This window comes from Rattus norvegicus, chromosome 2, assembly GCF_036323735.1.
Source record: "Rattus norvegicus strain BN/NHsdMcwi chromosome 2, GRCr8, whole genome shotgun sequence".
Classification (NCBI taxonomy): domain Eukaryota; kingdom Metazoa; phylum Chordata; class Mammalia; order Rodentia; family Muridae; genus Rattus; species Rattus norvegicus.
Window position 1 is genome coordinate 113,683,196 of NC_086020.1, and position 23,787 is coordinate 113,706,982.

The 23,787-nt window shown below is 42.3% G+C and overlaps 1 protein-coding gene across 1 annotated transcript; it reads left to right on the forward strand.

The window, feature by feature from the left end:
- Rpl22l1 (ribosomal protein L22 like 1) lies at positions 1-1,937 on the forward strand. The gene is made up of 4 exons (NM_001108548.1): positions 1-116; positions 1,073-1,165; positions 1,306-1,427; positions 1,703-1,937. The coding sequence occupies exons 1-4, from the start codon at positions 108-110 to the stop codon at positions 1,845-1,847; spliced, it is 369 nt and encodes a 122-aa protein (NP_001102018.1). The 5' UTR covers positions 1-107; the 3' UTR covers positions 1,848-1,937.
- The last annotated feature ends 21,850 nt before the right edge of the window (positions 1,938-23,787 follow it).

The window sequence follows — 23,787 nt, forward strand, 5'->3', positions numbered from 1 at the left end:
GGTTCCGAGTTGCGCAGCGCGCACGCTCTGCGTATGACGCAGCACGTTCCTATATAAAAGCGTGCGTACAGCGGAGGCCCGTCCTCTTCTCAAGGCTGCTGCTCATCATGGCGCCGGTGAGTATACGTGCGCGTGCCTTTCTAGGGGGCTACAAGGTAGCTTTTTGCTAGGTCTAGCAAGTGGGAGCGCGGCAGGAGAGAAAGCGGTGATAATAGAGTCGTCCCGGGGTTCTCTACTGGTACAATAGAGCCCCAGTTGTGCCCTGTGTGCTCTGCGGCCTGGCGGGGCTGGAGCCGGGCCCGCGACTAGTTTAGTATCGGCAGGCGAGGTCGGTCTCCGGGCCTCTTGGTTTCTCCCTGGTTTCTGATAGCCTGTGGTCGCTGACCGGAAGATAAGCAGGGTGGCCAGGGTGACGCTAGCAACTTGAAGAGCATGGTTTAAACATTTGGAAAGTCACTTTAGCCAAATACTGTTAAAGATTAGGCTGCTCAGTAAGGATTCAAAGCTAATGTCTAACGATAAACCCATCGGGATTACCTGGCCATTGCACGGCAGTGGGCAGGTTCAGCCCCGTCATTCACTCAAATGCCAGTTCCGGGTTGGTGATAATTGGAGGGTGGTGAGGACGCAGACTATTACTAGTTGGTAGCCATTTAGGTGCTTTGGACCAATTACAACAAACCATAAATGAAGCCTATTACTTTAAAAATGCTGTTTTAAGTTAAACACCAACCAGGTGGGAGCTTTGATTTGAAACTTACATTGGTTCTCTGTTCAGTTACAGTAGGAAGCAGTTCTTCAGAATCAAGCAACATTCCTCACTACATATTCTAATATATTTACATTTGATAGGCACTTACTGGCAAAATGAAGTTTCCGTGGGAATTGAAACCTTGCTTTAAACCGAGTTAATGAAGTTACCCTTTTCATGTAGTACAGGCTCCTTTAGGTATTGGTTAACTCTGTGTATAGCCCCATTATACAACGTGTGCTGCTTTGATAAATTCGGGGGTGGGTATTCAGTATCTAAGCTGAATAAATTGCTTTCATACCATCATAATTGTGTTTGTAGCAGAAAGACAAGAAGCCTAAGAAGTCAACCTGGAGGTTTCATTTGGACCTTACTCATCCAGTAGAAGATGGAATTTTTGATTCTGGAAATTTTGTAAGTATCTTACTGTAATTGTATAGATCTTGGCATTTAAATATAGTACTCGGTATTAACCTAAGCTGTGCTCCTAGGGTACCTTCCCTAGTGACTAGGGTTTTCTTCCCTAGTTTTGCATTTTTTCTGTTTGAAAACAGGAACAGTTTCTACGGGAGAAGGTTAAAGTCAATGGAAAAACTGGAAATCTTGGAAATGTTGTTCACATTGAACGCCTGAAGAATAAAATCACAGTTGTTTCTGAGAAACAGTTCTCAAAAAGGTCAGTTCTGTTTTAAGTTATGATGGAGTATGTTGCAGGCATTCTGCTAAAATTATTATATTAATCTGTTTAAAAAGTCAGATGACTCTCGCTGCTTAGTTTCAAACATAAGGAATATTGGTGTATTTTAGGTAGAGAGACAGCAGATTCATGGTGTCCTGGTCACTTCTTGAAATCAGTCTAGTGAATTGGAGTTGCAAGACAGATGTGACAGTGCATGTCTTGGTGGGATTGCTTGTATATACATCTAATAAAATCTTGGTTTTGTCTCAAAGGTATTTGAAATATCTTACCAAGAAATACCTTAAGAAGAATAATCTCCGTGATTGGCTTCGTGTGGTCGCATCTGACAAGGAGACTTACGAACTTCGTTACTTCCAAATTAGTCAAGATGAAGATGGTTCAGAGTCTGAGGACTAATTGGCCTTTGCTTTTAATAAAATGGAAATATGCTAAAGAAACCTAAAATCAGACTTGTTGAGCAAATAAAAATCATTTTACTCTATAAAAGCAAGTATGGTTCATCGGTGTGTTAGAAGCCTAGAAAAAAGTTGGGTCATTGAGTGATTCGTGTTTCTAATTAACAGAATGGCTCATTGTGGGTGAATTATTCATGCTCACTGCTTGTTAGATACCCAACAGCTGGGTGCCACTGAAAAGGAATTTGTGAGTTCTTGCCTAGATGGGCCCTTACTCCCCAATAAGTGGGATTTGAAAGTTTTTGGAACAAATCCAGATTGTGGAAATGAGGCAGAAATCTTAATTTCAGTTTTTTCCAGTATTCTGGTTGTCCTACAAAGTCCTTGGTGTGTCTGCCAGCTTGGTTTGTAGATTTCAGTGGTTGGCTTCGAGGTGCCAGGTGCTTGCTAATTTTCCTCAACAACCTTGGTGTGACAAGACTCGTGAATTTTCTTAGCTTTTGTGTCCTATTCAGCTTTCCACAAAGTTGGATACCTGCTTATGTTTTGTCTTCTGGCATTGGGCTAGTTGGTGTAAACTGCAAATGAAAAACTTCCTGTTTGCTTACCACAATACTCGCACTACAAAGGAACCACAGATTAGGTAAGGCAACAAAAACTTGGGTCTGTCCTAAACAGTAGGCAATATGGGGTGGGAGGAACGAGGTAGAGAAGAAAAGAGGAGTAGGACGATTTCAGGGTGTTGGGATCTGATAGAGGTGTCTGTGGGAGGCAGGCTGCATGTATGAAGTGTATGCAGTGGTTTAGGACAAGGGTGAGAAAGAAATGGGTGGATTCAATGGTTTTGAGATAATTGAGTGGGACTGATTTAGTCTTGTTTTGCTGCTGTAACAATTCTGTTGTGCTGTAAACAGGAATTTACCTTCCATCTTGTAGAGGCTGGGCAGGGTCTAGTTTCTATTCTAGTTCATAGGACCAGCTGGGTAGGCCCTTATGTGGTAGAAGGTATGAGTTTTGTAAGACATCCTAATCAAGAGTCTGTACTCGTATCCTAATTAATCACCTCCCAAATTCCCCACCACCTGTCACTTGATTTCAGTGTGGCATGAGTCCAGGATAAAAGGAGAAATGTCAAGTAATTTAGATGTCCCTGGCAGAACGTGAAGTGATTGCAGTGACCGAAAGATAAGAGACTGGCTATAGGTTGGAGCTGTTGGGGATGTATTTATCACTTCCTTCATGCTTCCTTACAAGAAGCTTTTGTGTATTTGAAAGCACCCAAGTTATTTTTACAGTTAATACTATGTACTAGGGCCTGGGTAGACATACATAAACTGATCAGGAGTTACAAATACTCGTTTACTTAACTTGGTAGCTGCTGCTCGGTATTGTTTGGATACTGCCTTAATCATAAATGTCTACCTTATTAAGCCCAGTGGAAAAAGAAAAAGAAATTGAATGTAGTTTCTTGCCCATATGCTTTAAAGAAAGATAAAGGTAAAGAAGATAAAGGGAACCAGGCCACAGAGAAGGGATTGCATCTGTAAGTGGAAAGAGGCAGGCTTTGCAGGGGAGGGAGCCTTGCAGTATAGTTCCTAAAAAGATAGTGTGTCCAACCCAGCAGATAAGGGAAGACGAGGGAAGAGCACTCCAGGCTAGAACAGCCAGAGACCTGGGGCCAGTATGCCCTTGCTCCCTCCTTCAGACCCTTTTTGATCTCAACAGGAAGTCTGGGGAAATTCGAAAAATAAAAGGAGTGCTCAGGGAAAGAGTTCAAAGGTGGAAATTTCAGATCTTCATAGTTCTTGAGACTCTGGAACTGAAGCAGTCTAGCGGAGTCTGAGTGGTTGAGCTTTCGTGAGTGTCAGCTAAGCTATGGTTTTATGCTGTATTCAGATGTAATCGAGTGTCAAATACTACAGAAACACCAAGTGCATATCCAGTATGGATATGTTGCTGGGTACTTTGTTGGTCAAGAATTATTCAAGACAAGAACTCAAACATTGATTCAGAGAAAACTCTTGATTGGGCTATGTATTTTGGATATGATACTCTGAAGATTTTTTTTCCTGTTTTTTAAGACTTAATTTCCTGTGTTTTGGTGTCGCACATGTATGCTGTGCCCGAGGAAGCGAGAAGAGGGTGTTGGATCCGCTGGAACTGGAGTTAATAGATAGATGGTTGTGAACCACTACATGGGTGCCAGAAATGGAGCCCTGTCCTCTGAAAAGCAGTCACTTTCTCATATAGCTCACTGTTTGTCAATTTGGCTAGACTGACTGCCCAGCAAGCCTGTCTCCATCCTCTGAGAACTTGACACTAAGTAGAACTTCAGCCCCAGATTGCAAGTGTATGTATGTAGAGTTATTAGGCATGGGTGTGAACCATATGGTTGCTAGAAATCAAATCCAGGTTCCCTGTTGCACCAGCTGTGGTAGTGCAGATCTCTGATCCAGCAGCTGAGGGAGCTGGGTGGGGTAAAGATACAGTACTGAATACTGTGGGTTCAAACTGCTTGGAGGTTGAAGAGTCCAACCAAGTTAATCTTTTAAGATTTATCTATTTCACATAGGAGTACTCTCTGCATGTACACCTGCATGCCAGAAGAGGCCATCAGAATTCATTATAGATAGTTGTGAGCCACCATGTGGTTGCTGGGAATTGAACTCAGGACCTCTAGAAGAGCAGCAGCCAGTGCTCTTTAACAGCTGAGCCATGTCTCCAGTCACCAAATGAGTCTCTTAACAGTGAAAATGTAATTACCTGGAGTGATTTATGTAGAACATTCCTCAAAATTAGCAACGTGTAAGATGTGTCTGAGTATTTTGCCTGCCTGTATGTCTGTGTGCCCCAGTGTATGCCTGATGCCCATATAGTGGAGGAGGATGTGGGACCCCCTGGAACTGGGCTTCAGATTGTTGTTAACCAACTGAAACCTGACTCTCTGGAGAAGCAGCCTGTACTCTTAACTGCCAAGCCATCTTTCCAGCCTGTATGTTTTCATTTTTGAGACATGGTCTTACTTTATAGTCCTGGGTGGCCAGGATCTTAACTGTACAAACCAGACTGGCCTCTAAAGTAGAGGTCTGCCTGTCTCTTTTGAGGGCTGCCATTAAAGCAATTAGTCAACATGTCCTGTGGTGGGTATCTTTAATCTGATGAAATATTTGCATACCCTAATGAAGAAATGACTCAACTGTTAGGAGTACTGTTGTTCTTGCAGAGGACCTGCATTTGATTCTCAGCACCCACATGGTGGTTCACAGCTGTCTCTAACTCCAGTTCAAGGGACCTGGTGACCTCTTCAGGCCTCCATGGGCACCAAGCACAGAAGTGCTTGTTACACAGTCATTCATACTGACAAAATACCTGTGTACATAAAATAAAAATGAGAAGATGCATGCACAAGAGTATTTACATGTACAGAAAATACGCGTGAACAAATGTATTTTGCACATATGATGGTAGAATGTTCTGGTTTTCAACAAATCCTTTAGCAAAACATCCTTTTACCTGTGTACCCAAGAAAAACATTTGACATGACTTTCCAAAGAAACCTGAAGTTTTCAGGTTTTCACTTCAGGTAAGTCTATTCATTTTATAAATTTATCAACTACATGTTTTTAATTGCTGGAATATTTCATATGTCTGTCTGGTCATGGTTCTGGACATTAAAGCAGTGTCTTAGCCAGTGTCCTATTGCTGTGAAGAGTCACGGTGACCATGGCAACTTTATAAAGGAAAGCATTTAACTGGGGCTGGCTTACACTTTTCCCAGGCTCAGTCCATTATCATCATGGTGGGGACTATGTCAGCATCCAAGCAGTCATGGTGCTGGAGAAGAAGCTGAGAGTTTGGATCTGGATCCAAAGGCAGGGTGGAGAACGAGACCCTGGGCCTGGCTGGATCATTTGAAATCTGAAGTCCACCTTCATTGACACACTTCCTCTAACAAAGCCACCCCTACTCCGACAAGATCACACCCCAGATCCTCAAGTACTGCCCTTGAATGACTAAGCCTAAATATATGAGCCTATGGAGGCCATTCTGATTCTAACCACCATAAGCAGTTTAGGATTTTTCTGATTTCCCACAGTTCTTCATGGTCTGTCTTATCAGATAGGTCTTTGCTTCTCTGATAGGTTGTGACTAAGTGTTATCTGCTGTTGGATTGCTCTGGAGATACTTGTATCCTTAGCTCCATTTGCATATATTAATCTGGATCCACATGCTCAGGTTTATAGCATTGGTGCATAGCAGTGTCTTCAAGAGGGTGATACTTCTTAAGTCAAACGCCATTTGATGATAAAGTCTCAAAGAAGACTCAGCTCTTTAAAAAGTTAGTAAGGAATGTCAGTGGAAATACATTTAATGTGATACACAAATATAAACAAAACTGGGGAAAAGCTTGAGCTTCCCTTATCAACACAACAGCTATCAAGAGGAAGTCAGAGTTCTGAAGAGATGAACTACAGCTGTGAGCTCCTTCTCCCTGATCCTGCCTCTGGTCTACTTCCGTTAGGTCTTTCCTCCTTATCCCTGCAGAAGGGCTGGGGAGACTGCTCAGCATTAAGAGTGCTAATGCTCTTACAGAAGACCAGAGTTTGATTCCCAGAACCTCTGTATAATGGTTCACAAACACATATAAATCCAGTCCAGAGGGCCCTGTACCTGTGTCCTGTAGGTACCTATAGCTCGCATCGAACCCTAACCAATACACATGATTAAAAATAAGACAAATCTTAAAATACACAAAACTCCCAAACTACCTGTCAAAATGGCTCCAAACCATGCATGTGTGGCATGTGTCCCCTTCCCAAGATGAAAATAAAATCGGGTAGGAAGAAAAAAAAGACTTAAGCAAGTTTTGTATTTTACTATGTATAATAATAGATCAGAGCCTAAAACATGTGACTTGGTTGGGGGAGGGTGTTGGCATCAGGAACTGGCTTTACAGTCAGGAACCAGCTTTAAAGTCGCAGGTCAGCTCTGAATCCAGCGATAATGGACCGGTGCATCTGTTGCCATGGCAATAGCCAGAGTCACCTAGTCCACCCGCCCACCTTTATCTGTGTGCCACACAGTACGGTCACATCGCAGCCCAAATAAAAAGCAGAGCCCTCTGACCTTCCCCTTCTTTTCCTTCATCACCCCTTTTGTCCTTTCCCCCACAATAAGCCTTTCCCATGGCACTGTACTGGCCTGGTGTGATCTGTCTAGACAAGCCACGATTATAACACAACAGAGGAGACTAGTTTGGGGCCATTCTGGGGAACACACTGCATAAACATACTGGTTCTGTGGGGGACATCTGAGTATAATGTTGTTAACAGGTGATTTGGCAATGACTTCAAGGTAGGCATTTGCTCAGGTTAGGGCTTTCAGGAAGTACTAGTCATCCTATGACTGGACACTGTGTTAGCTGGGGTTCTCTAGAGGAACAGCAAGCAGAATGAATATATATTTAAAAGGGGATTACACAATATGGCTGGAGTAGCCCAACAATGGCGGTCTCATCCCTAGAGAGGCTGAGAATTCAGCGGGTCTCAGCAAAGGCTGAGTCTCGGCCATTCCAGTCCGGTACTAGAAGATGGGAGGATTTCTGGGGATCTGGCCTGGGGCTCTTTTGGAAGCATGTGGGAGCAGATTCTATTAGCAAATGGATCAGCAGAGCAAGAGCAAGTGACCTGCATCGAGCAACAAGAAACCTTTCTTCTTCTAGGTCCTTTTCTATGTGCTCCCACCACACAGTGCCCTCCACATTTAAATTGATGCAGAAAACCTCTCACTGAGCCAGTGGGGGCACACGCCTTTGATCCCAGCACTTCAGGAGGCAGGGGCAGGCAGATCTCTGTGAGTTCGAGGCCAACCTGGTCTAGAGAGCAAGTTCCAAGACAGTCAGGACTACATAGAAAAACCATGTCTTGAAAAAGGAAAACAAAACAGACAGATGGACAACCATAAAACAAAACAAAATCCCTCACTGGAGAGCCTGACTCCAGATCCAGTTAAGTTGACAACCAAGTTCAGCCAGACAGACATCTTTATGATTTTACCTCAGAGAAGATTGTAGCTCAGATCAGTTGCCTAAGGCTGTCCCAGTGAAAGAACAGCACTTCTTCTGGTGTGTCTGAGAAAGGACGTACTTTGTTATTTTTGTGGGTTTGTCAGCGATCTTGAGTTTGTGCTCAGACAATTCTTATTGCTTTGCTGCTTCACAGTTGGAGCACCTGTGTCTGCAGGGCAAGTTTTATAAAAAAATGTTCTCTTTTACAGAATTTGTGACCATAGCTGGGAGTGTCAAGCTAGCTCCTAGCTGCTCTGCTGTCTCTCAATGGCTAAGCACCGATGAGTTGCAAAGGATAGAAAAACAAAACAAATGAACAAACAGCAAAAACCCAATCTGACAAGCAAAAAGGAAGTTCAGGGCTAAAGTCTCCTTGGTTGGAACTAAGCCAGGTGTCCTTCCCTAAGCCAATCCTGAGAGTAAACCGATGGACTTAATCCAGTGATGGCATAGCTGTAACTAGAGTAGAAGGCAGTGGGTGGAATATCTCCCCTACCCCCAGCATGTGTGAAGTGGGAGAGGTAGACCTCCCTAAGGAAATCAAGAGCCCAAGTTTTTTCACTCAAAAAACTGTGAATGTCAAATTTATATGAAAAGATTAAGGACCCATAACAGTGAAAATAATTTGAACTGGAGTACAGTGGGAGAAAACAGGGTGCCTGATTTCAAGACTTGTTACCGGGTTGGAGAAATGGCTCAGCGGTGAAGAGCACTGACTGCTCTTTCAGAGGTCCCAAGTTCAATTCCCAGCAACCACAGGATGACTGACTCACAACCATCTGTAATGGGATTCAGTGCCTTCTTCTGCTGTGTCTGACAGTGTACTCACATACAGAAAATTAAAAAAAAAAAAAAGGACTGTTATCCAGGTACATAAATCAAGACCACATAGTGTTAGTGGAATCTCCATTGGGTAAAGCCCAAGACTTAATATATGTTTTTATTAATATAATATATTAATTACTACATTAATTATATTAAAATGTAATCAATAACATCTTAATATAATATATTAATGTATGCATCAATAATGAGTACTATAGGTTATATATTAATTTATATAATATATACTTAGTATATACATATGTATGATATACTATGTATTTCTGTTTGTGTGCATTATGCATTGTATGGATGTGAGTGTGTACATGTGTATGCCAGTGGATTTATGTGTATGAACATGTGTGTGTGTGTGTGTGTGTGTGTGTGTGTGTGTGTGTGCACATGTGCGTACCTGTGGAGGCCAGAGGTGGAACTTGAGTATTTTTCTCTGTTGCTCTCCACCTTAGTCTTTTTTCTAACATTCATTACTTTTTACACAGCTCTGTGTTCTGCTTGTCTGTATGTATCTCTGTCCCTGGTGCCAACAGAGGCCAGAGAGGGCACTGGATCCCTTGGAACTGGAGATTCAGACAGTTGTGAGTTGCCAGGAGGGTGCTCGCAACCAAACCTGGGTCTCTTGCAAGAGCATCGTGTTCTCTTAATTGCTGGGCCATGTCTTTACTTACTCTCTTTACTTTTTGAGGCAAGGTCTCTCACTGAACTTGGAGCTCGCCGTGTCAGACTGTGAGCCCGACCCCAACCTGCCATGCACACAGCCTGATGATCTGCTTGTCTCCAGGTCCTCTCTCCTCCATACCTCCACCTCCACCCTCCTACACCCCACTGCTCACAAGTACTGGGGCTACATCCATTCACAGCCAAGCCAGGCTCTAACATGGGTTCTGGGCATCCAAATTCTGGTCCTAATGCTTGTGCGGCAAGCCCTTTACCCTGATTCCTCTCTCTAATGCCCGTTGTCTTGCTCTCTGGTGGTCCATCAGAGCGGGATTTGAGAGTCCTAACAATGGCGGAACAACTGGACTCTGAAGCGCTTTGTCATCAGCCTGATACCACACTCTCTTCTGCCACGCCACATCTATGAGATGTGAACATATAGGAGGAAATAGAGCATGGAAGGACTGGAAAGGGATGGAACCGGGGGGGGGGGGGGTTGGGGTGAGGGTGAGAGAGGCTGCGAGATGGCAGAAAGAGGGCAAGAAAGTGAAACGGAAATGTGTGTATTTGTACAGGAAAACGTAACACTTCAGCCTGAAAATATCGTGCAAAATATATTTGTAGGGAGACACTAACTAGCAAAACGGCTCAGGAAACCATACCAGGGACATTTTACACAGCACTCAAGCTGACAAAGTGTACAAGAATATATCAGACAGCTGTACATCTTCTCAGATAGGGTACAGGATCCATGCTTTTGATAAGTTCTAGTGCCCTTTTCTTCCCTGATTCTCCAAATCGTAAAATTAAGGGTTGAGAGTTCCAGATGTAAGGAGACTGTGGACAAGGGAATGGAAATGACCTTTGGGAGCTGAGTATTACATAGGGCAGAAACTAATATGTCATAGGCAAACCCACGGAAAAGAGAAGCTCTTAAAAGAACCAGACTGGGTATTCTGAATCCCGTATAATTACAAAAAGAGGAGTCTACAATGGCATGCTAGTTTGTTCACATGTGCGGACCGCCCACACACGCCATTTTGCTAACATTTTGTAGCGATTGACTACTCCAGGATCCTCAGAGGCTGCAATCACACACATTTGCCACTAGGTGGGGCTATAGCATTGATGCAGCACAATTTTGTGCCCTATAAGAAAGAGGATATTTTATAGAGAATTAATTTTAAAGCAAAACAGGAAAGAGTTGTTTATAAAAGTGTATGCCATAATTTTTTTAGAATAGCCATGTTATTTCAAGCATTTGAATCTGGAGTCGTTGATCTGGTTGGCTTCGTTGTAGATATAAGTATATTTAATACTTTTTTGCCTTTGACTCCTTTCAAAAGGGCTCGAGTCACTATAGTTTAGGAAAAGCAATCTTAATAGTATTTCAATTAAGACACTTCTAGATACTTTCATACTCCCTTATGTGCAACTCAAGAAAATCAACAAGTCATATTTGAAAAACAGAAAAAGATGCATTCGAGTTACACTTGAATCCAAGATATAAACTGATATAAATTGATCCCTTTTAGTGTGTATTATGGTTAGTACTTGTGATGCATATTAACAAATATTTGTCCCCAATCCTCTTACTACACACAACACAAATGAATCAGGCAAAACAATTTATTTATTGTTTATATGAAATTGTCCTGATTATTTTTGAAACTACTTAAAAAAATGAAGGTTTTTTTTAAAAAAACATTTAGTTGTAAAATATAACTTAAATTGCAGTGAAGTTCTTCATAGCCTTAAATCAGTTTGCATTTATACACATATCATGGCAAAAATACTGCTTTTTGTTAGTGAAGGCATTGCCTAAGATTTCATGAAGAGTATTACATGATTTCTTCTATTTGTCACACACACACACAGACACACACAGACACACACACACACACCTATGTTTATATATAGATATACATACAAGCTTTTTAAAAACAGAGCTTCTTTTAAAAAAATCTTTTATTTAAAAAAATCAGAATTTTATTCCTATGCTTAAAGTTCTTTGATCACAGTGGCCCATTACCCTCCCCCATCACGATTTCCCAAGCCCCGCCCCCATACTTTCACATCTTATTTGTGTGTTTCGTGGTCCTTGCACGAGCATTCAATTAGGATTATCTGTGTGTGCTCGGGAGGTGGTTTACCTGAGTGAGACACTGTAACAGTGGCCACACCACTGAGGCTCCTCTTCTTTCCAGCACATACCGTGCCCAGAGCGAGCCTGGGGAGGCTTGGGACCTCTGCACCATCCCCACTCCCCCATCCATAATGGGGGTTGGTAGTCCAGTCGAATGCAAGTGAAAGTGTCTTTTCCAGCTTTGACTGTTCTAAAACTTGTGATTATGAGTACTATCCCAGAATTAGATATATGTCATGATATCCAGTTCTATATTATCTTCTTTTAAATGTATAAAGTACTGGATTCCAAATATTGTCTCTAGGCTACACCCCAAAAGATGACTGTCTTCCTTCCATCAGCATTTCTCTCAGGGACCTGTGAAACAGCTTCCTGCTGGCCAGAAAAAGCCATTTCCCTTGTCATATACCTGCCATCACATATCTAAGCCCACGTTAAACTCCAGACTCCTCCAACCTCTAGTAACATGTATTTGTTATAAATACCAAAGCCCCCATGCTAGTCTCCTGGCCCTTCTCATTCCCCACCCCTACTATGCTAGTTCCCAGGCTGCTTCAGCTAACTCACCCTCCTTCCACTGCGACATAACCCCGGACAACTGACAGGACTCTCCCTCCACTTTTGCTGTCCTCTCTGCTCTGAGATAGCCCTGACAGTCGCCAATCTGCTTGTTTTCCTCTTCTGTCTACAATGAAAAGTCCCCCACCCATGGAGAGGTCATTTTGGTGGTTCCTTCACTGTCCCCTTGCTCTGCTTATACATAGCACTGCAAGATGCTATGCACACTGCTAAAGAGAAAAGCTGTGAACTGTAGTAACGCCCTGGGTGGCAGGATATGCAAATGAGTGGGAATCGTGTGTGTGTGTGTGTGTGTGTGTGTGTGTGTGTGTGTGTGTGTGTGTGTGTGAGTGCTTACCAACCACTTCCTCACTAAGGCCAACCCCACAGGAGGGACCGTGTACTTAGTACTGTAAATCTGACCAACACCTATGGTTAGGGAGCTCACAGACTCCAGGTGTGAACCTATTGCCATTATTCTGTTAAATGAATAGAGTAACAAACTGACCTCTAAATTTATGTCTCTCAACCCATAGATTGGTGACACTCTGAGACCTCATCAAAAAGGTTTGTTTGTACAGTGGTTAATGCAGAAACTCAAAACTGGTCAAAGTGCAGAGACTAATATCCGTGGAGTTCTTGGGCACAAATGGGACATCAATATTACCCATCTCTCCAAGACTTGGGAACCACCACAGGAGAGGGGGTAGAAAGGCTGTTAGAGTCAGAGGCCAGAGAAAACCTTCTCTTCTCTAAAGAGAAGTAAAATAGTGTCCTGAATTCATGGCCTCCCAGCAGATAAGGATGCCTGCATGAGACCTGTACAAGAACAAGCCATCAACATTCCAACACAGACTGGGAAGGAGTCTGAGTCCACATACCTGAAGAGCCATGGAGAGTTGATGGCTTCTGAGGGAGGGAGTCGGTTTAAAGATGTGGCTCCTGGTGGGTTGACCTTACTCCAGTGGGTAGCCTCACTCATGGGCAACACACATTGGAGTTGATGGGTTATTAAAAAAAGACAAAGGCGATATGAAGTTGTTGGAGTAGGAAATGGGAGCATATTATGAAGGAGAAAGAGTTGTGGTGAATATGATCAAACTGCATTGAATGACGTTCTCAAGGAATTAATAAAAATATTTTAATTAACAAGACAGAGGAAATAAAGCAAGCATAATGTACAGTGAGGGACGGACTGTGTTTCTTTGGTGTGTGTACATCTCTGCACAGTACTTCCTACATGCGGATAGAAGGACCTCCTGCTGATACAGTGCACTGAAGAGAAATTACAAAACACATCAATTATGGAAAAAAATGACTGTCCAATTTCCTCATAAACATCCTCATTCTTAAGTACCAATCATTTTCTTTTCAGGTTTCTGTTTCCAGACCTGAGTTCCCTTTATAGTGTTTCATTGTAACCATTTCCAAGCACTATTATTATTATTATTATTATTATTATTATTATTATTATTATTATTCTAAGGCAGCATCCTTGGGAATATGCAGTGGTTACCTCTTTCTACCATGTTACTTCTGATACACATCCAAGACTTATGCTCATAACCTTTTTCAATGTTCCTAACAGGCCTTTTTCTGACATGTCTTTTAAAAAAAATAAGGAACTGATTCTGTCTAATACAATTTTAAAAAGGGGGCTGAAGGTCTGACTCAGTGTCTAAGAAAACTTACTACATGTGGTTGTACACATGTGGCACTTTGAACACATAAAATAAAAAAATAGGGATTTTGTAAAATGTAATTGATAATGCCTTAATATATTTTATATAAAAGTCCCATATACAATTTGTTTCTATCTTCTAACTTTAGAAGATAAACTCAAAAATCTTATTAAATACATCTGTGTTGTCGACATACATATTAGGCTTTTGTTGCTATGGCAACACACCCGAGTTAAACAAACTTAAAAGAGGAAGGATTTATTTTTGGCCCATTGTTTCTGTCCATCCTGGCAGAGGGAGGCACAGCAGGCCACAGTGGCCAATATCATGGCAGCCAAGAAGCAGAGAGAGATGATGGCTGTACTCGGGGTTTTCTTTATTTTCCTCTTTAATATCCTTCATGCCCCAGCCTGTGAGATGGTGCTATGCACACTTAGCACAGCTCTTCCTCGTTTGATTAATCTTCCCTGGACATGCCTTCATAGATTCACTCAGCAATGCGTTTTACTAATACCCTAGCCATTCTCAATCTAGTCAATTGATACAGTTAGTGATCACAAGTGCACGGCCCGACCGAGTGCCACCCAAACACATTTTTTTTTAAAAAAGACAGACCTGTGTATTTACATGCATGAATGTTTGTCTACATGTACATCCATGCACACCAGAGTACAGCATTGAATCCCATGAGACCACAGCTATAGACAGTTGTGGGCTACCATGTGAATGCTGGGAATTGAACTCAGGACCTCTGGAAGAAGACCTCCTAACCACTGAGCCATCTCTTCAGTCCCCAGACATATTTTCTTAAACCATAACTTTCTACTGCTGGCTCACAAATGGGTCACGTCCATCGCTCCACAGACAAGAGCTCCCATTGCCTAAACAGTTTGAACCTTGTTCAAAGACCCAAAGTCTCTTCTAAGACTCAAGACAAACATAGCTGTGGGCCTCTGTGAAACTTAAACAGCCAGTCAGAAGCTTCTAGCAAACAACTAACATTCTACTGGGGTAGAAGGAGAAACAGAAAGAAAAAAGGAACCAAAATAGATTCCAAAACAGCAAGGCTGACATGGAGGAAGTCTCGTAGATGCATCATGTGTAAGAGGGACACATGGCCAGGTATCCATTCCCAAGAGATTTGGCATCTTTGTCCTGACGGACAATGCCTGGTCTCTCCTCTAGGCTGGCCTGAAGTTTTGTCTGTGGCTTTCCTAAGCAGACATTTTGTAGTCTAGAATGTCTAGCTTCCTGGGATCTTCATCTCACTTTTAGCTCAGGCCCCCTGCACCCTGTGGTTCACACACCGCACTCTCAGGGGTGTCAGCAGGGGTGTCAGCAGGGGTGTCAGCAGGGGTGTCAGCAGGGGTGTCAGCAGGGGTGTCAGCAGGAATTCTGACCCTGTCACACATTGCTTGACTCCCAGGATTTCCCTTGAAACCTGAGTTGGAGCGTCTATCACCTCATAACTTTCATATTTTGCCAAATAGACACTGCCAAGGTTTGCTGCTATCTCGAGTTATAACAGGGCTTCCTTTGACCACAGTTATAGGAACGTCGGGGTTAGTGTGGGACTTTCCTAATCTGCTCTATGCAATCAAGGTACCCTGAAGATGCTCTCTTCTCAATGGAAAGTCTTTCAGATGCATTTACTTTTTTTCATACTCTTGAGCTTAAAATGGGTAGAGTTTCCTTAGTTCCTGAGATGTGTCATTGCCCTGATGCAAAATTCTTGGCTGTGTTTTTAATGCTAGTAGTCTTTTAGAAACTGTGGTTTGGGGGTTAGGAAGATGACTCAGTAATTAAGAGCCATACTGTTCTCATAGAGGACCCAAGTTTGGTTTCCCAGTACCTACATTGGGTTATTCCCAACCACCTGTGACTATACTCTCGGGGAATCTGACACCTCTGGTCTCTGAGAGCTCATGCCCCTCTCTCTCTCTCTCTCTCTCTCTCTCTCTCTCTCTCTCTCTCTCTCTCTCTCTCGCACACACACACACACACACACACACACACACACACACAATTACAAAAAAAGAAACCCTGGTTTTCTTAGTCTCAACTTTATGCTGACTTTTCTTATTTATTTTTATATGGATACTAACATTTATTTTTTTCCGTTTTTTCTTTATTAACTTGAGTATTTATTTACATTTCGATTGTTATTCCCCTTCCCGTTTTCCGAGCCAACATCCCCCTAACCCCTCCCCCTCCCCTTCTATATGGATGTTCCCCTCCCCATCCTCCCCCCATTACCGCCCTCCCCCCAACAATCACGTTCACTGGGGGTTCAGTCTTAGCAGGACCAAAGGCTTCCCCTTCCACTGGTGCTCTTACTAGAATATTCATTTCTACCTATGAGATTAGAGTCCAGGACTTTATGAAATTCATAGGTAAATGGAGGGAACTGGAAAATATCATCCTGAGTGAGGTAACCCAATCACAGAAAAACACACATGGTATGCACTCATTGATAAGTGGCTATTAACCCAAATGCTTGAATTACCCTAGATGCACAGAACACATGAAACTCAAGACGGATGATCAAAATGCGAATGTTTCACTCCTTCTTTAAAAGGGGAACAAGAATACCCTTGGCAGGGAATAGGGAGGCAAAGATTAAAACAGAGGCAGAAGTAACACCCATTCAGAGCCTGCCCCACATGTGGCCCATGCATATACAGCCATCCAATTAGACAAGATGGATGAAGCAAAGAAGTGCAGGCCGACAGGAGCTGGATGTAGATCTCTCCTGAGAGACACAGCCAGAATACAGCAAATACAGAGGCGAATGCCAGCAGCAAACCACTGAACTGAGAATAGGACCCCCGTTGAAGGAATCAGAGAAAGGACTGGAAGAGCTTGAAGGGGCTCGAGACCCCATATGTACAACAATGTCAAGCAACCAGAGCTTTTCTAATCGAACTACAAGGTCCTCAAGTATTTTAGTTCTGCATTTTGCTTCCTCTTCTCCCTGGATGCCTGGCTAAAAGCAGCCTACTACAACTCGACTGCCTCAGTGCTGAGTTGCATTGATTTCCTTCGTCAGATTGATTAGTTGATCTCCTTTAACCTCAGCCTCACATGTTTCAGGACACAGGAAATGTAAGCAATACTGTGACCTGTGGCCTGAAATCTACTTTCCAGTTAAGTCCTCCTTCCTGTAGGATCCTTCCTCAGCCCAGCCCCCATTTCCTACATTCTTACAGTGCTCTGGTCTCCTGAGTTTCCTCCAGATTTTCCATTTACACTCTTCTCAGAGCATTCGCTGCTTTTTCTCACACATTTCTCTCAGCTTCTCTAGTGTTTCCTGCAAATCAGTTCCAAAGGCCTGAGAACAATGTAGGTGGTTTAATTACAGCCAGCTTTTTGCTACCAGTTTTCTACAGTGATCAGACTTCTAGTCACACAGACAAAGTGCCTTTCAAAGCACCTTAATGGGGAGGAGATTAATTTTGGCTCACATTTGCAGTTGTTTCAGTAGTTCATAAAAAGTGTAGAGCCCAACAGCTCACATCATGGTGGTCAGAAGGAAGACTGAAAACTGTCTTCATTTCAGGCTTTCTCTTTTCACCCCATTTAGGCCACCCAGACACACAGACTGCAGTAGTGCCATCTACATTCAGAAAAGTTCTCTCTTACCCTTTGTCTCAGTCAGGGTTTCTACTCCTGCACAAACATCATGACCAAGAAGCAAGTTGGGGAGGAAAGGGTTTATTCAGCTTACACGTTTTCATTGCTGTTCATCACCAAAGGAAGTCTGGGCTGGAACTCACACAGGGCAGGAAGCAGGAGCTGATGCAGAGGCCACGGAGGGATGCTTCTTACTGGCTCGATTCCCTTGGCTTGCTCAGCTTGCTCTTTTATAGAACTCAAGACTACCAGCCTAGCATGGCACCACCCACCATGAGCTGGACCCCTTCCTGTCAATCATTAATTGAGAAAATGCCTTACAGTTGGGTCTCATGAAGGCATTTCCACTGAGGCTCCTTTCCCTGTGATAACTCCAGCTTGTGTCAAGTTGACACACAAGACTACCAGTACACCCTTCATTAGTCCTCTCAGGAAACAGCCTCACAGAAACACTCAGAGGTGTGCTTTCCTAATAGTCTAAGTGCTTCTCAATCCACTAAAGTTGGAAATTAAGATTAACCATCACAGCAAACTTGTAGTTGTCTGTCTTGATAATTAAGAATGTAGTCCATTGCTCAAATCAGTATAAAAGTCATCATATCAAAAGGGAAATAAGGTTTGTTAGCAGCATTGTACAAAGTATTTTCTTCACACAATTACATAGACACATGCATTCAACCTGGATTTTATTATGCTGTATAAATTTTATGACTTTTGAAAGTTAATATTTAAAAATTAGGTATTTCATATAAATTTACCATAATTTACTTAAATAATTCTGCTAGTGAACGTTTAGCTTTTCTAAAATAATTTTATCACCATATCCAACTTGACAATGAACTCAGTGTTTCAGTTAAAAACATTTGATATTCTTTAAGCTGGACTTTCAGTAGATACATTGATATGCAAACAAGAGAAGGGTAATTTCAGTCTCTTCTTCCCAAACAATTGTGCCAAACTATATTGCCATAAAAATATAGAGAAGTGGGTTTTGCTGGATTGATTTATTACTTAAATAAGGTGATCTCTTTCTTAAGACTTTTAATGAGTCTTCCTACTACCCAGCACTCCAGCCAAAGACCTGGTTGTGTGTTCAGTTTCTTTCCCACATCAACAGAAAAGAATATAAAATATAAAATGAGAAAATTGATTTGTTTATAGTCTTGAGCACACCTGGGAACCTAGCCACTCTTTGTATGCCTTTCTCCATACCAGGGTTAAATACATAGAAGGGATTTTTAAAGGTCTGGGGTTAGGCACAGATAGGCCCAGTTGTGAGCCCCAGTGAGTGTGGCTGTCCCCAGGGGCCAGAGCTGCTAGGGACGTGCACTCTCCCTTTAGTGTGATGCTTCCCACACTGAGCAGTAACTAAAACCAATTTCTTTAAAGATCCCAATTTAAAGGTAGTTGTTTTACTTATTTGAGATTTTTAATTGCCAGTGACAAAGGACATTATCTGAAAAATGGCTGAATCTATTTTGCAATGAATTCTATGCAGTTAAATTCTTTTTCTCCCTTTTATTGAAAATAGATTTTTTTTCCCATCACATAATGGATGTATCCTGATTACAGCTTCCCCTCCCTCTAGTCCTCCAAGTTTCTCCCCACCTCCTTTGCCATCTGGATCCACCCACTTTCAGTCTCTCATTAGAAAAGAGCAGGATTCTAATGGTTAGTAATAAAATAAAGCAGGATAACATAAAAACCTGTGCATTTGTGCATTTGAATTGGACAAAACAAGCAGAAGGAAAGGACCCCAAGAGAAGGCATAAGGAACAGAGACCTGCTCATTAGCACACTCAGGAATCACAGTAACCTGGAAGCCATAATACATAAGCAGAGGACCTGGTGCAGACCTGTGCAGGCCCTGTGCATCTTGCTTCTCTCTCTGTGGGTTCATATGTGCGTAGATCATGTTGCCTTAGAGGGTCTTGTTTTCTAGTGCCCTCCATCTTCTCAGCTCTTACACTCTTTCTACCTTCTCTTCCGCAAGGTTCCCTGATCCCTGGGAAGAGGGCTTTCATGGAGATATCCCATTTGGATTGAGGGTTCTAATGGCCTCTAGTTCTCTGCATGGTGTCTAGCTCTGGGTTTCTCTCTTTGTTCTCATCTGCTGGAGGAGGAGGCTTCTCTGATGATGGCTGAGCAAGGCACTGATCTATGAGTGTAGTAGAATGTCATTAGGGATTGTTTTGTTGCTACATGTTGTTGTTGTTGTTCTTCTTCTTCTTCTCCTTCTTCTTCTTCTTTGTCTTCTTCTTCATCTTCTTCTTCATCTTCTTCTTTGTCTTCTCCTCCTTCTTCATCTTCATCTTCTTCATCTTCATCTTCTTCTTCTTCATCTTCTTCTTCTTCATCTTCTTCTTCTTCATCTTCTTCTTTGTCTTCTCCTCCTTCTTCATCTTCTTCTTCTTCTTCTTCTTCTTCTTCTTCTTCCTCTTCTTCTTCTTCATCTTCTTCTTCATCTTATTCTCCTCCTCCTCCTCCTCCTCCTCCTCCTCCTCCTCCTCCTCCTCCTTCTTCTTCTTCTTCTTCCTTTAAACAGTAATATTTGGTTTTCCTCTAGGTCCCTGAGCTGTCTAGTCTCACATTCTTGGTTACCCAAGCAGTGTTGGGAATGGGATCCATTTCATGGAGTGGGTCTTAAGTCAAATCAGATATTAGTTGGTTATTCCTACAAGTCGTGTGGCACTATTGCCTCAGCATATCTTGCAGACTGGATGCTATTGTAGACCAAAGGGTTTGGCTTTGTCTTGATGTCTGCATGTCTCCTTTGGTGCTGTACAGGGTATCTTCCTATACCACAAGTATTAGTGTGAGGGAATGAAGGCTCTATGTAGGCACCAGCTCAATCTCTCCATGTTAAATGAATTGTGTACATGTTGTCTCGAGCCATGGGGGCTTGCCATCAGTTTCTGGAGAGAAACCTATTGTCTTGGTAGCAGCCTAGGTAGTTTGGGGATTCCCATGGGACCCTGTAGGCTTTGATTCTTTAAACCCTACTTTTAATAAGGGTTTCAAAATGTTTCAACCCCTACTAGCCCACCATCCAAATGCAGGGAAGAAAACTTGGTAACTAGGACAAGGGGCTATGGACCTGTTTAGAAGTAGTTCTTTAAGGCAATTCCAATCTCAGTTTATGAAGATATCAGCAGTCCAGTTCAGTAGCCATCAGGACACCAAACTTGAGTCAGCAGGGGCAGCATGATCCAGCCAAGCCTCCACTAAATCAGCACAAGTCAGTGGGAGTGACAGAGCCAGCCAGGATGCTAGGAAAATTTCTCTGCCATCTCTGTCAAGGAAGATCAGCAAAGACTCAAGACCAACGAAGCGTTGCAAAGCTAACTATGCAACTACCCTGTCACTGTCCATTGAGTCCTATTTATATGCAACTCCTCGAGAGTCTGCATCACATGACATATCCAGAAACTTCCACTTCAGGACCCATTTGGTCAATTGTTACTTAATTCCTCAATGATGATCCCATGATCTATTCATGTAGAGTCAGAAGTGAAGAGTTTCTAATATTTATGCATGCATGATATTATGCATGGTGAAACTAACTCAAAATGGCCAATTCAATGAGTTCAGGCACTAGACAGCCTTGGTAACATCTGAAAGCACAGAAATTAAGGATGAAGAGTGTGCATGATCCCCCACTAAGTTAGCATTGCGGTTCCTTATGGTACCCATAGAGCTCCTTCTTCAATATTCTATTTCTCTTTGTGAACATATAATAAAATTACTCCTTTTTCCTATTTCCCTTTGTGGTTAGCAGTATCTCAGTGATTTGCTCTTGATCCATGAGAGGGAAGAGATAATGAAGCTGTCTGAGTGGAAATTCTAAAAGTTAGTCTATATTTTGTCACTTCCTGTATGGTCGTGGTAGCCTGTGTTGATGTGGACGCTCTACCAGTCATGTTCCTGACCGATTATAGGATACAGAATGTGCTTCTCAAACTCTGGTAGATATATAAATGCTAGCGGAAAATAAACACTTATTATTTTAAACCCTGGGATCTTTTAAATGTTCTTTGTCTCCATGGCAACTTCTAGTGCTGGACTCCTCAGGTGAGCTGCCCTTGGGAGAATGAGCAGTCCTCCTGTAAGGTGAGCATGTGAGTAGTCTCACTACTGTGACTAGGTCTCTAGGAGTTCCCATGTCAGCTCCACTGTAGCTGTGTTTTCCTGCAAAAGTATAGACTGTCTTTTCTTGTATCACACCATAGCTAGATTTCCTCTGTCAACTGTGTTTCCTCTGTTTAAATGCAGGAAAAAGGAAGAGGTTACACGTGTGTAAGAATATAGATAAAAACCGGGTGTGTGGCAAAAGAAAAGACACTGGCAATTTCATTTGGGGCTCATTTTTTGTCTAGTAAGCCCATCACTGGGATATGCCCCCACTTTCCTTTCACTTGGGAGGTCACTCATACTTTTATAACTATGCTCACTCATAACTCAGAGAGGTAAACAACAACTAATAAAAATTTAGATTTCTTTTCAATTCCTCAGCTATAGATTTTGAAGTGCAGTTTTATTTCTGTTAATTTGATAAGCTACCCTGACAAATAACAACTTAGGGGAGACGGAGTTTATTTAAGCTCACAGCCCCTGGATATAACCCATCACAATGAGGAAGCCAATGTAAGAACTTGAGGCGGCTAGTCTTGTGAGATCTACAATCAAGAGCTGAGGGGAATACATGCATGCTCAGCTTTATTTCTCCATGCTTGCGTAGTTCCGGACCTCCTGCCTAGGGAATAGTGCTACCCATAGTGGGCTGGGTCTTCCCACATTTGTTGACTTAATTAGGCATTTTCCTGCACAAACATGCCCATAGACCAATCAAGTGTAGAAAATCCCTCATTGAGACTCTCTTTCCTGGAGTTTCTAAGTTGTGTTAAGCTGACAACTAAGCACAAGACTCCTTAGGACCTGCACTTTGCACCGCTACTCCGGTGGCCCTCCCCACTCGAAGCATGTGCTACAGCATATATCTTTATAGTGCTATAGGTTAAAAAATATGGTTCCCAGCACCCATGTCTGATGCTAAAATTGCTCCACTTTGTGTGTGAGTCTGAAGGTAGTATAGACTCATAGCTTAACTGTGCGTGTAAAAGAGAGAGTGTGCTTCAAAAGTTAAATTTGACTTTAAGATGCTTTTCTTCATTATTAAAAAGCAAACAAAAGAACAATACTGTGCCTCTTTTCTGTCTCGCGTTAAAGAAAACTCCAACCCTGGAGAGATGGCTTATAAGTTAAGGGTACTGGCTGCTCTTTCAGAGGACCCATGTTCGACTTCCACTGTCCACATGGTGGCTCACAGCTGTCTGCAATTCCAGTTCTAGAAGCTCTGCTACTCCCTTATGGCCTCCATGAGTACCATGCACACATGTTGTGCACATACATACATGCAGGCAAAGCACCCAAATTTTAAAAATAAGAATTTTTTAAAAATTAGATCGTGTATATAAAGCTATCCACATTCTTGGGCGTTTTACACCCATTTGCGCGAAGTGTAAAATACTTGTGACTGCATGAGGAAACGTGTTATATAGTGTTGAAGCACTGGATGGAGCGTGTATGTGTGGCCTTTCTCAATGTAAAATAAGAATGATGAAACCTGTCTAAAGTTCTGCTTTGTGCAATAGTATGGAGGGAACTGCAGAAAATGAATACATTGGTAATCTTCCCTCCCTTTCTAAAGAGAACTTTTAAATTGACAGTAACTGGGCCAAAGTGATATACCTGGATATTGTAAAGATGATAAAGTACATATTAAAATTATTTTTGATCTATTCACTTTATTATTTTATGTATATGAGTGATTTGCCTACATGTATGTCTACCTATGCCTGGTACCCATGGAGGTCAGAAGAGGGTATAGGACCCTCTCAAACTGGAGTTACCAATGGTTGTGAGCCACTGTGGGGATGCTGGGAATTAAACCCCAGACCTCTATAAGAGCAAGTGCTCTGAATCCCTGAAGTGCTGATGTCTTGAGAAGCCCACATCTCTGCTTTCTGGTGTGCCTTACTTTCTTCTCAAGTACTTCTTAGCCCTTGTGCTTAAAATCTATATTTAAAATGTCTTTTACTAAACCCCAATTCAGATACATATTGTCTCACCCTGAAATTCTTTTCTGCATCGAAGCTAGATCTGGATTTTTTGTTTGTTTACTTGTTTTTGTTTAGTTTTGATCTTGGTTATTTTGAGACAGGGTCTCACTATGTTAGCTTCAGCTGTCCTGGAACTCACTATGTACACCAGACCAGTCTGGCCTCAAATTCACAAAGATCCACCTGCCTCCGCCTCCCATGTGCTGGGGTTGAAGATGTGTGCCACCACGCCCAGCTTA